The sequence below is a fragment of the Ambystoma mexicanum genome, chromosome 1p (genome assembly GCF_040938575.1).
Source record: "Ambystoma mexicanum isolate Mex_15411 chromosome 1p, UKY_AmexF1_1, whole genome shotgun sequence".
Lineage (NCBI taxonomy): Eukaryota > Metazoa > Chordata > Amphibia > Caudata > Ambystomatidae > Ambystoma > Ambystoma mexicanum.
The window spans coordinates 433,073,624-433,086,451 of NC_090921.1; the positions used below are offsets into that span (position 1 = coordinate 433,073,624).

The 12,828-nt window shown below is 46.3% G+C and overlaps 1 protein-coding gene across 1 annotated transcript in view; it reads left to right on the forward strand.

Annotated features, from left to right (window-relative positions):
- Window positions 1-12,828, forward strand: part of IFI30 (IFI30 lysosomal thiol reductase) — a 182,399-nt gene that overhangs the window by 90,388 nt on the left and 79,183 nt on the right. Inside the window, exons 2-3 of the mRNA XM_069649254.1 lie at window positions 8,126-8,314; window positions 12,096-12,170. Of these exons, the coding sequence (XP_069505355.1) occupies window positions 8,126-8,314; window positions 12,096-12,170 (264 nt within the window). The remainder of the gene's footprint in view (window positions 1-8,125; window positions 8,315-12,095; window positions 12,171-12,828) is intronic.

Consider the following 12,828-nt stretch of genomic DNA (forward strand, 5'->3'; position numbering starts at 1 on the left):
TGTCCTATCTATGTCGTTTTGGGCCGTGCACGTCTGCGCCACTAGGACGTAGAGGTATAAGTAGCCCCGCCCCGCGGCTCCCTCAGGTTTCAACCGTCTTCCAAAGTAGTGGGATTACCTCGAGTATCTACTATTTTATTAGGTTGTGCGTTCTTCTTCTTCTTCTTCTTCGACTGTTTCTTTTCGAAGTATGTCTGGAAAGGCGTTATTTCGTCCGTGTGCTACATGCGGTCTTAAGGAAGTATATGGAGGAGACGGGCATATGGACTGTATTTACTGCCTTCACCCTCATCATACGGCGGACACGTGTGAGATCTGTCAAGGCTGCTCGCAAAAGACCCTAAAAGACCGCAACAGACGCCTGGTTACTTGGCTCAATGACGGAGCGGGTGCGTACCCGGCATCGGAGGTAGGCTCTACAGCCTCGAGACATCCTGTGAAGTCCTCCTCTTCACATAAGGCTTCGTCATCCTCCTCATCTAAAAAGGGAGAGAAAAGACTCATCGAAATCCTCCTCAGGAGACCGTCATAAGTCTACCTCGAGTCGAGAGTCCTCGTCCCACAAGTCGAGGTCAAAAACGGCGGGAACGCCTCAAGCCCCTGCTCCACAGACTTCATTGACGACGATCTGGTCGTCGACGCCTGCTTTGTCTTCGGCAACGGCTCTTCCAACGGCTATTTCATCAGGTCAAACAGCGCCTATGGAAAAGATGTCATCGTCGACGGTGGCCCCGTCGGTTGGATGGCAACCAGAGAATTTTGACCCGATCCCGCCTGAGGCCTTGCTGCAACCAGAAGCGTCTTTCTCCATCTCGTCGGCGGAGGATGACCGTGATCCGGTCGCACATCCAACCGATCTGGGATTACAACCAACTGGTTCGGGGTCGCTCTTTAGTGGTAGTGCCATTCCAGTTACCTCTTCTTTACTGAATACCCAGGCGGTTCTGTCCCTGGAGGTGTTGAACACATTACAGAATCTGTTGGAGCGCTTGGACACTCGGTTACCTTAGCTTGTCCCGACAGTGTTACAGGCCTCGCCAGTAGTCGACGAGCCAGGCCCGGCTCCTCGCCCTCCATCCAGAATTCCTACCGCGTACCCGGTTGAGGAAGATCGTTCTCGTCCACAGGAAGAAGGAGAACTGTCAGAGTCGGAACGTGAAGGGTCAGTTTCAGACATCTCGTTATCCCCCTCAAGGGCCCCTACATGGGACTCTGAAGTGGAGATGGAAACTCCGAAGAGTCCGGCGCAGCCATCACCACCTGAAGATCTGGGTGCTTTCCATGCCATGATGGGTAGGGCATGTGCGGAGTTTGGCCTAGTCCCAGAAGAAGAGAAAAAAGATTGTTTTCTGTTCGATCATATGGGCAAGAGAAGAAAGGCGATATTTGCTATCCCTATTTTAGATCATGTCTGGCAGGTGGGACTAAAAACCATGCATCACCCTTTTTCAGAACCGGCAGTAAAAGGTCGATTGGAAAAGAAATTCAAGGCTCCGTAATCAACTCCCAAGTGCTTGACGTCTCAACCTTCGCCGGAATCGGTGGTATCCGCTGCGGCGGCCAGAAAGGCAAGGTCGCAACACAAATGCACGACCCCGCCAGACAACGAAGCCAGGAGACAAGATGCTTTTGGGAAGAAAGTGCTATCGGTTGGAGCGACTACAGTTAAAGCAGCCAACTCCCTGGCTATTATGGCCAGGTATGATAGGGAGATGTGGCATCGACTAGCTCCTATCTTGGACCATGTGCCGGAGGAACACATAAAGTCTGCCATGCTGCTCGTACGTGAGGGAGAAGAGGCCTCCAACCATTCCATTAACATTGCTGTCGATCTTGCAGAATCAGGCTTTAAGCAAATCAACAATGGCGTAGTGTTACGAAGGCAAGCCTGGCTTAAGTGCACGACGTTCAGACCAGAGGTACAATATAAGGTAATGAATATGCCGTGCGAAGGAGAACACCTGTTTGGGGAGAAAGTGGATGAAGCCTTGAAGGGCATGACAGAAGATTCTGACACGGCTCGTTCCCTTGGAGCCCTCCAGAGTGGTAGGAATTTTCGTTCCTTTCGTCCCTTCAGAGGAGCATCCGGTAACTCCCGGTTTGGATCATCGAGAGACTGAGGTTTCAGCAGGCCCTCCTACTCTTCCCAAGGCTACAGACGCGCAGCCCAAGCTACTCGAAAAGGCAGAGATTACCAAACCTCCCGTCGACGAGGCGCCTACTCCTCGTCGACGAAGGATAAACAGGCCAAAAGCCAGCAATAACAACTTACAGAGTGTCTCGTCACGTTGATGAGTGGGCGCGTATAACAACAGACCAATGGGTTTTGGACACAATACATCTGGGCCATTCTCTACAGTTCAAGGGCAAGCCACCACGCATTCCACCGGTGTTCTCGACGCAGCCCCACCTTCAAATACTAATGCAAGAGGTGACGCTTATGCTGCAGAAAGGGGCTATAGAACTGGTCCCGGTGGCAGAAAGAGGACAGGGATTGTACTCCCGTTACTTTGTCGTCAAGAAACCCAATGGAAAATGGCGTCCCATTCTAGATCTACGAGTTCTCAAAAAACTGCTCAAGAATCTAAATTTCAAGATGCTTACACTCCAAGAAGTGATCCGTTCGATACAACCGGGAGATTATTTGTCATCGCTAGACCTTCAGGACGCATACTTCCATATCCCGATGCGTCAACGACACAAAAGATTTCTACGGTTCGTAGTCAGACGAACCCACTATCAGTTCAAGGTCCTCCCATTCGGACTAAAATCGTCTCCCAGGACGTTCACGAAATGTCTTGCTCCAGTAGCAGCCTGGTTAAGGAAAGAAGGTCATCATGTGTACCCTTATCTGGACGATTGGCTAGTGAGGGGATAGTCTCCGGAAAGGGCACAGGAAAGTCTGAATGCCACCATGTGCCTCCTACAACGTTTGGGCTTCACAATAAACTTCGAAAAGTCCTCCTTATTGCCATCAAGGACCTTGGTCTTTCTGGGGGCGGAGTTCCAGACGCAGTCAGGACTGGTAAAGCCATCTGTCGAAAGGGTTCGGAAACTGCAGCAAAAAGCATCGGATTGGAAAGTCAACACCAGAGTGTCAGTGCGAAGGTACATGTCCCTACTGGGGACCATGTCGTCCTGCATACCCTTAATCAACAATTGTCGTCTCTTCATGAGACCGATTCAGGAATTCTTGCCGGATCGATGGGCACAGAGTCAAGGGCGTTGGTCGGACAAATTGACCATCAACCGCAAACTTGTGCAGGCGCTTCAATGGTGGAGAGTTTCCCTAACTGGATGGGGAGCTCATCTGGATTCCCTACAGGTTCAGGGGCGTTGGTCATCGGAGGAGTCCGGCCTTCATATCAATGTGCTGGAATTAAGGGCGGTGCGTTGGGCCCTGAAATCCTTTCTTCCACGGATAAAGGGATCAGTTGTACGGATTATGACAGACAACACAACAACAATGTTTTATCTAAGGAAACAGGGAGGAACTCGCTCCAGAACTCTGTCGACCGAAGCCCAGGAGATCTGGCATTGGGCCCTTCAGCAGAAAATATATCTATTGGCGTTCCACTTTCCAGGAGTCAAAAACGTGCAAGCAGACTCTCTCAGCAGGGAGATGAATCGACTACATGAATGGGAACTGAACGACCAACAACTACACCGTGTCTTCGAGAAATGGGGTCGTCCGGCCCTCGTTCTCTTTGCAACGAGAGACAACAAGAAATGCCCACAATACGCGAGCAGGTGGCCACAGCAAGGCTCACTAGGGGAAGCATTCTCTTTCCCGTGGACGGACAAGTTACTGTATGTCTTTCCCCCGTTTCCGCTCATACGTCGGACGCTGCAATGGATCCACAGATATCCATGTCGGGTGATCCTGGTGGCCGCGTACTGGGCCAGACAAGTGTGGTTCTCCGATCTACTCCATCTTTCAGCGGCAGAACCAATGAGGTTCCAGAAAATCCCGAACCTTCTGTCTCAGGAGAAAGGGGTTGTTTGGCATCACGACCCCGACAGCCTCAGTCTGACAGCCTGGCTCCCGATTTCTCAGAGTTTGGTACGTTAGAGATTCCAGCGGACTGTCGTCGCATTTTGCAAGCAGCGAGTGCGCCGTCCACTAACACTTCATATTCATACAAATGGAAGAGATTCTGCATATGGTGCGCAGGTCAACCAGGTCTGGTCCCACTTGTTATCACACCGGAACAGCTTCTACCATACTTGCTACTTCTAGCTCAAAAAGGCTCGTCTGTTTCATCCATAAAAGTGCATCTGGCTGCCATTTCGAGATTTACTCGGAAGAGACATTCAACTCTGTTATTTAGTGACCGGCTGATTAAACATTTCCTTAAAGGATTGTTCCGAATCTTTCCTCCTGCGAAAGTTCCCTCCAAGCTGGAGTCTTAACCTGGTTCTGGCAGCGCTGATGAAGCCCACTTTTGAGCCGATGTCATCGTCATCATTGAAATTTTTGTCGTGGAAATTGGCTTTTCTGGTGGCTATTACTTTGGCTCGACCACTGTCAGTAATACAAGCTTTAGTGATCGATCCACCGTACTTGAGTTTTTTAGTAATAAAGTCGTGTTGGCTACTAATCCTCATTTCATTCCTAAAGTACCTACCATGTTCCATAAGCACTCTTCTATAGTGCTGCCGACGTTTTTTCCAACACCTTCGTCGGTTGCGGAGAAGCCTCTCCATACATTGGACGTGAAAAAAGCTTTAATATTTTACCTCCATCGCACTCAAAGCTTCAGAGACACGAGACAGCTATTTGTGGCTTATGGCCCTTCGGCTAAAGGTAAACCGATCTCGAAACAAGGACTAGCCCGATGGGTGTCGTCTACTATTTTCTTTTGTCACTCAAAAGTCGGAAAACCGCTGGAGAAGCGTCCAAGGGCCCATTCGACGAGATCCACTTCTTCGTCGACGGCATTGTGGTCCGGAATTCCGCTGGGAGACATCTGTCAGGCGGTTTCCTGGTCGGTACCACACACGTTTACCCGGCATTATTGCCTCGAACAGCAAAATGCTGAGGATACACAGATGGGTCGTGCAGTCCTACGGCACGTGTTTCAATAAGGTAAGCCCCAATTAAGGGGTCACATCCTTCGGCTAATGTACTTTGAAGTGTGATGTTTTCACTGTTAACGTACTATAAGGTGATGTTTTGCCATGATAAATATGCATTATGGTTAGGGTGATATTGGTTTGCATACACACCTCCATCTATGGGGGATACTGCTGTACAATCTATTCTAAGCATGTGAATCCATGAAAGATCCAATGCTGGAGAAGGGAATAGTTTCTTACCTGTAACTCCATTTCTCCAGCATTGTTATCTTTCATGGATTCAGATGCGCCCGCCGGCGTCCCCTGCCATGCAAACCAGATGTCCCCCCATACTACTTTGGGGGTTGAAATCTGAGGGAGCCACGGGGGTGGGGCTACTTATACCTCTACGTCCTAGTGGCGCAGGCGTGCACGGCCCAAAACGACGTAGATAGGACATAAAAGTGTTGAACTTTTCCTATGGAAAAGGTCTATAAAATTTACCGAGGATTCCCAGCCTGACGACGGGGAATATTCTAAGCATGTGAATCCATGAAAGATACCAATGCTGGAGAAATGGAGTTACAGGTAAGAAACTTCCTTGCGTCCCTCGACCTCAAGGATGCATACTTCCACATCCCTATTCGGTTCTCACACCACCACTACCTGCTGTTCGTAGTGGCTTGGGTGTACTACCAATTTAGGGCTTTACCCTTCGGCCTGCGCTCGGCCCTGTGGGTCTTTACCAAATGCTTCACTGGTGGCTCACCTGCATCCGAGGGGCATCCACGTCTACCCATGCTTGGACGGTTGTCTGGTATGGCTCCGTCTTACGTCAAAACAGCAAACACAGCATCCACCATCCACCATTCAATGTCTGCAATTCCTCTGCTTTTGATGAATTTCCCAAAGTTGTGCCTAATACCAGCAAAACAAGCACTCTACCTGTGAGCAAAGCTCAATGCTGTTGTGCACTACAAGACCATTAGACGAACGCGTGTCTTCGCTCCTTGCCAAGGTGCAAAATCTCACCAGGGCTCCTATGACATCTGTCCACAGTTACAAGTTGCTGTTAGTCATGCATTCCTCTGATCACTCATTGCAGGATGTTCATATGAACTCTGCTGGAATTCTTGGATGCTCATTGGGTACAGATGTCGGGATCCTGGAACAATCGCATCACTCTGGCACAGGAGTTCAGATGCAACCTTTGTCGCTGGTCAGTCAAAGCGCACATGGTAGAGGGTGCTCCCTTCCAGCTGCCAACCCACCAGGCTACCGTCACAACAGACACTTCACTAGAAGGCTGGGTAGCCCACTGTCAAGACCTACCCTCAAAGGGTCAATGGCCTCCAGACGAGAAGCTGCTACACACTAATCTGTTGGAATGGAGGGCAATTAATTTTCTTTGGCCCCTCAGGTCTTGGAATTTACCAACAACACCACGTTGTTGTTCTACGTCTGCAAGGAAGGGTGGGTGAGAATGGTACTAGAATGCCAGGAGGTTTTGGCTCGTGCTAGAGCTCTGTCCACTTTGCCGTGTTACAAAAGTAAGTGGAAGCGCTTTCAGGTGTGGTGCAGGAGTCCTCATTTGCAGCCTCACGCTATCCTGCCGCAGGGCATTTTACCATACCTGCTATCGCTGGCTCAAGCAGGTTTGGCACACTAATCCATCAAGGTGCATTTGTTTGCGATTTCCAGATGCAACCGGTTTCTGGGTGTCTCTTCCCTTTGGTCTCACCAGCTGGTGAAAGAATGTTTTCAGGGGTTGTTCAGGTCTTTCCCGCCTGTCAAACACCCAGGACCCACATGGGAATTAAATATTGTCCCATCGAGGCTCATGAAACCACCCTTTGAGCCTCTGCACAGCGCATCCATCAAACATTTCTCTTAGAAGAATGTCTTTTTTGTTATCAGAACATCTGCCAGAAGAGTGAATGAAATTCAGACTTTTCTTACAAAGCTCCTTATTTGACATTTCACAAGGTCAGAGTCATACTGCTCACTAACCCTAAGTTTATGCCTATGATACCGTCCACCTTCCACCTTAATGAACCAGTGGCCTTACCAATGTTCTTTGGCAACCTGCATCGCCGGCCGAATGGTCACTACATTCCTTAGACGTGGTACGTGCCCTTACGTATCATGTTGCACGTACAAAGTCATTTTGTTATACAGACCAACTGTTTGTAAAGTTTAGGCCATCTGGACCGGGAAAGGCGTTGTGTAAACCTTCCATGCAAAGGTGGATTGTGGCTTGCATTTCCTTCTGCCATCAACAGGCTGGAAGGCTGCTTCCGGGCAGGCCCCGAGCTCACTCCACCTGGGCAGTGGTGGCTACTGCTGCTTTCTTCTCTGGTAGTTCTCTGCTGTACATTTGCTATGCAGCCCTCTGTAGATAGGTGCACACGTTGACCAGATTTTACTGTGTCGACAGGGATTCGGTGGCAGAATCCAGTGTTGGCCAATCGGTTCTGCAGAACCTGTTTGGTGTGGTTACTGAGCCTCCAGTGGTAAGTTTCTGCATGGAGCTCGCCTCCGCCCGTAGGTATTATTATTTTTTATTCTGCTTTGTAATCTATTCACAGCATGTGAATCTATGAATCATCCAATGCTGGAGAAGGAATAATTTACTTGCCTGTTCTCCAGCATTGGTATCTTTCCCATGTGAGCGTCCTGCCCACCCCTCTGGCTCTTCTTTTTGGCTCATACTGGCACTCACGTGTGCTTGTTAAAATCTGATGATAGCCAACAGGGGAGGAGCTAAGGGAGATGTTCCTATTGGCTGTGGGCAGTATGACCCAGAAGTGACTACACTAGAGCACAAAAAGGACTGAATGTTTAAGTTTAAACTGACGACTGGGAATATTCACAGCATGTGAGTCTACGAAAGGATCCAATGCTGTAGAACAGGAGTTACAGGTAAGTTACATATTCCTTCTGTTGTCCTCTTCCATACTCTTGGCAGCAGAGTGCTTGCATTTTCAGATGTTCCATCTAGTTAGCTCTGTTTTTCTGTCCATTCTGGTCTGGCAATAAATAATCTTTGTTTTGTTGGTGCATGTAGGTGGAAAAGCAGTGTGTGGAGTATTACCAACGTGCTGATGCTAAACCTGCAAGCCTTGTACAGATTGAACTCTACTATGAATGTCTTTGTGGTGGATGTAAGGAATTTCTCACCAGTCAGCTCTTCCCCACCTGGAAAATGCTCAAAGATATCATGAACGTCACTTTGGTGCCATACGGCAATGCTCAGGTAATGTGTAACCACCTACGTCATTCTCTACATCTACACTTTGTCAGATCACTTGATAATTCTTGAGGGTGATTTCACCATGTTTTTCTTATAACCTATCCTGAACTAATGAGCAATGCCATTATCATTAACATTCTTGGGGATGCTGTGAACATCTTTGAAAATCATGTACTGTTGGATTTTCATTCACTTACTATGATCCCCGCAGCCAGAAGATTTTCCACTCAGGTGTGGGGAATTACTCTGTCCGATGGGAATTGTGTCTCCAATTCCTATGGTAGGGCTTGATTTCAATGGAATGTCACTAGTTTTCTTGTCAGCAAATACAAGGTGCAATCTATGGACATTATTCCTGTCGTGTTTGCAGGGGTGGCCATAATTGCTGCTCAGTACTTTAGGCGAAAGCATCAACAGATGTGTGGGGTTCACCACTCCATTTCCCACTGACTGGATTGAATAGATTGTGCTTATTTTTTTGTGCATGCAAAAGGCAACCCACAATCCATGGGCATTCTGAATGCCATGTTTGCAGTATGGCCATAGTTGCTGCTTCACGCTGTTTGCAGAATGAATCACATACCTGAATTGGAGAGCATGAAACTAGTTGGTTTCAGGGTTTCTACAGACTTTATCACAGTTATGCATTAATACACTGACGTGTCTTTGGACTTGTGCTCATTCCCACATATTCATTCATCACAACCATTAGAATGTTTGGCCTATTAGTTCCTTTAAGAAAAGTTTATTAAATGTGCTAACTTTCCATGTCATTGAAGACGTTGCACATCCATTAATGAAAATGACATTCATTTATGTTCTCTTATGTTAAAGGTTCTTATACTACGCACTGTCAACACCTCTGTTTTATTGGTACTCTGGTGGATCTGTAAGGCAAGAATGTGAGGGGGTGTAAGTTAGTGGGACTGAGTGGGAGAAAAGAGCAAGAGAGCTGTGATGTGCTGTTGGTAGCTTCAGTTCGGTTTACACCTTTAGCTGAGCTTGGGTGTGTACTTTGGTTGGTAGCGGCCATGTGCTGTTGTGCAAGGGTGTGTGTGGTTTATTTTGTTGTTGCGGTGTAGTGAAGTGCATGCAGTCTGTTGTGCTGTAGAGGTATGGTTGTGTTTAGTTGAGAGTTTGAGAGGTGTATGCAGAGAGGTGAGTTTTTTTAGTGGGGTGGGTTAGTGGCATCGCTATCTCGATGTGACTGACGCAAGGCAATTCTGCAATTCTATCCCGATGCGACACATGCCAATCCGCGCAATTCCATCCAGATGTGACACAAGGCCTATCTCCACAATTCTACCCAGATGTGACCCATGTCATTCATAACAATTCTATCTAGATGTGACTCAAGGCTAATCTCTGCTAATCTAGATGTGATGGAAGGCTAATCTGTGCTATTCTTTCTAGATATGACACGTTAATCGTCACTATTCTATCTAGATGGGACGCATGCTAATCTCTGCATTTCTGTCTAGATTTGAAGCAGGGTTGATCACCACAATTCTACCCCATCCAAAACTGGCCAAATGCAAACTCTGGCCGACTAACACAATTGGCTGACTGCAAAGTATGGTCACCTTTAGGAGTGGGAATGATTATTCAGAATTGTGCTCCAAAATTCTATTGACATAGATTACATCTTCAAAATTTGGGAACCTGTATGGCTTCGTTTGGATGTTTACGGCATTCACGTAAACATTGGCATTCCCAACAATCACCTTCCCATGTGTTTGAATTGCATGGACTTTTTGACTGTTCAGATAATTGTTACTTTTTTAACTGGCATTAGAATGCGTTAATGAGCTTCTGAGGTGCATAACATTAATGAGTTTTCAGCCCAAGGGGTGCAGGGTTCAGGAATGGCCTAGGTGAGTTTGTGTCCAATCGATGAGGGAGTGGAGACAGCTATTCAATATGCTGCTGTATATGCAAACGTTTCTGAAGCATGGCCAGAGCAGAGGCTAGTAGGATGGTCTAGCCTTGAGATGCTGTCGGTGTTAATTACAGTTGCTTTATATGTCATGAAAATTCCCTTTTGACAAGAAAGAAAATACAAAAATACACTTTTGGCAAAGGGCCGCTTTGCGGGTCACTAGGAAAAGAAATTAAAGGAAAAGGATTTAAAATAAAATGAAAGGAAGGAATATTAAGGTTAGATAGAGGATTGCGGTTAGGATTAGTGAAGGGGGAAAGGAGAGTAAAAAAAAGCAGCTCATTAGCAAGGGTGAGAAAGAAAAGGAATAAAAAAGAATGGTTAGAAATAAAAAGGAAGAGGTAAGTCAGGAGGTAGTTGGGTGTTTGTGTGTGCCTGTGAATCCCCTTGCTGTAATAAAAACCAATGCACAAAAGAATATGCAGCAATAAAAGGTGCCAGAAAGTAGTGTTTTTAAAATGTGTTGATCAGGGTGGGTCGTTATGACATGCAGCCAATTACAGTAACCTCTATTGAATGTGGATGAAGAAATATATTTCTTCAGCTTGTGTCTGTAAAAACAATGATTTCAAGATTGTATTTATTTGTGGCCAAAATTGAGTGGTTTGCCAAAAATAAACCCTATGTTTCTTAGCAGAGGAATTGGTGCAGGGTGTGTGCTGCTGCAAACCAGCCTGAGCTGGGTACCACCGGCACAATCATCTTTTCCAAGGATGATCACTGGTATTTCACTGATGCTCAATTTCCAGTTGGCTGGCATTAAGTCCTGGGTAGGGTATGAACATGGATTCCATGATGCCATCAAGTCTCAAGATGATTTGGGTGCCATTGTTGTAGGTGAAAAAGTTGGAAGTGAGCAAGTGGTACAAGCGAGAAATTGAACCCGGGGCCCTCCACAATCGATTGTAATAGCAGGAGGCATAACTTGTTGGGAGAGAGACTTGCATTGTAAGCAGTAGGAAGGAAACAATAAATGCCAACAGCAATCCAACTTCAAAAGCAGAGGAAAAGTGTAACTAAATAATGGCTAGGGCACCTCTGCCTTCAGATATGTAGTTTGATACATCTGCTAAGGCAACCACGACAGCCTTTGCCCCCACTTCAACTCTGAATCCAGCCTACAAGAGGAGACGCAAACTGTTGTTATCAGTGCAGGCTATGATCTGCTTTGCTATCTCTCTCGGTCTAAAGGTTTGCTAGAATGGGTACGTTGGGTGTGGGTCTAGCCTGGCTCTACTTGATAATAAATGGTATTTGTTTATCATCTCACCGTTCAAACTATTTTCATGTTTTATTCCTTGTGACGCCAGCTCGTGTTGCAAATCAGTTCACGAGAAGAGTAAGAAGGGGTCCAGGATGCCTTAAGATTCCTTCACACATTTTGATAGAAGAATGCATGCCCTTAGGGAGAATGAGCTTTAGATAAGATAGCAAATGTGTTTACAAACCAGTGTGACCAGTGAATTCTAATTCCATTAAGCCTGGTCTAATAAGCAATGAAACACCACCTGCTATTGTGATGAGGCATGACCAGATGATCGTTCTACAACCTTACTAGTCACATGTGTCTTACCCATAAAATTACACTGTCCACCGCTATCTGCTTCAATCAAACTTATTTTGCAAGCACAAGAACCAAGTGGTTTGGTGTGTAAGAGAGAAAGCGCATATCATATAGATTTGGGTATGGGTAAGCTAAGGTGCAGTGCTTGTAACAGATCGGCCACAGATTGATTGTGCTAACATGTATCATAGGCACCTGCTCTATGTCATTTCTATGATCCAATGAGAATTCACGGCCGAATTAGATAATTCATTTTTTTATTTGAATTCTTTTTATTACAGGAAAGGAACGACAGCGGTAAATGGGTCTTTGACTGCCAACATGGACCTGAGGAATGTCAAGGAAACACGATTGAGGTGAGTTTCACAAGAGGCATTTTGACGTGGGTAAGCATGTGTCACCCATTGGATCCACTGCTGGTGAAGCTGAGTCTGTGGGCACATTAATGTGTGAATACCGACAAGATGCTAAACTGTAGTCATTATTACCTAGAAGAGCAAGTTCCCCAGAGTGAATATAGGGGAGTAATGCTTTGGATTAGTTTGTGGTTCATGGTCAGTTTGTATTATGTGCGGGACATCACTGGAACCTATTATGGACGTCTCTGATGAAAGGTCAATGTTTTCAGAATCAGATGAGACAGCATTCCAGGCCCCTAATTAAAATTACAATTGTTTGTATGTATACGAGTTATCTATAAAGTACAAACCTAGCAGGGAAGCAGCAAAGCACTGTACATGTGGTATGCACTCACAGGGGCACAATTAAGGCACTGGGTAGAAGAGGAGCTGAAATGGGTAATGGGATAATTCTGCTTATTTGCAAATTTCAATTGAACAAAGCTTTAAAAAATTCTCATAAGGCACTGCAACATTTGTTGTTCAACCTGTAATCAAAAACATTCTTTTAGATTAATAGCACACACCCCTGAACAATTCTTTCTCCCTGTTGGCTTAAGTGTGGGCCTTACATGATGATAAGTCTTGCCAGTTCACTTACCTCCTATGACATTGA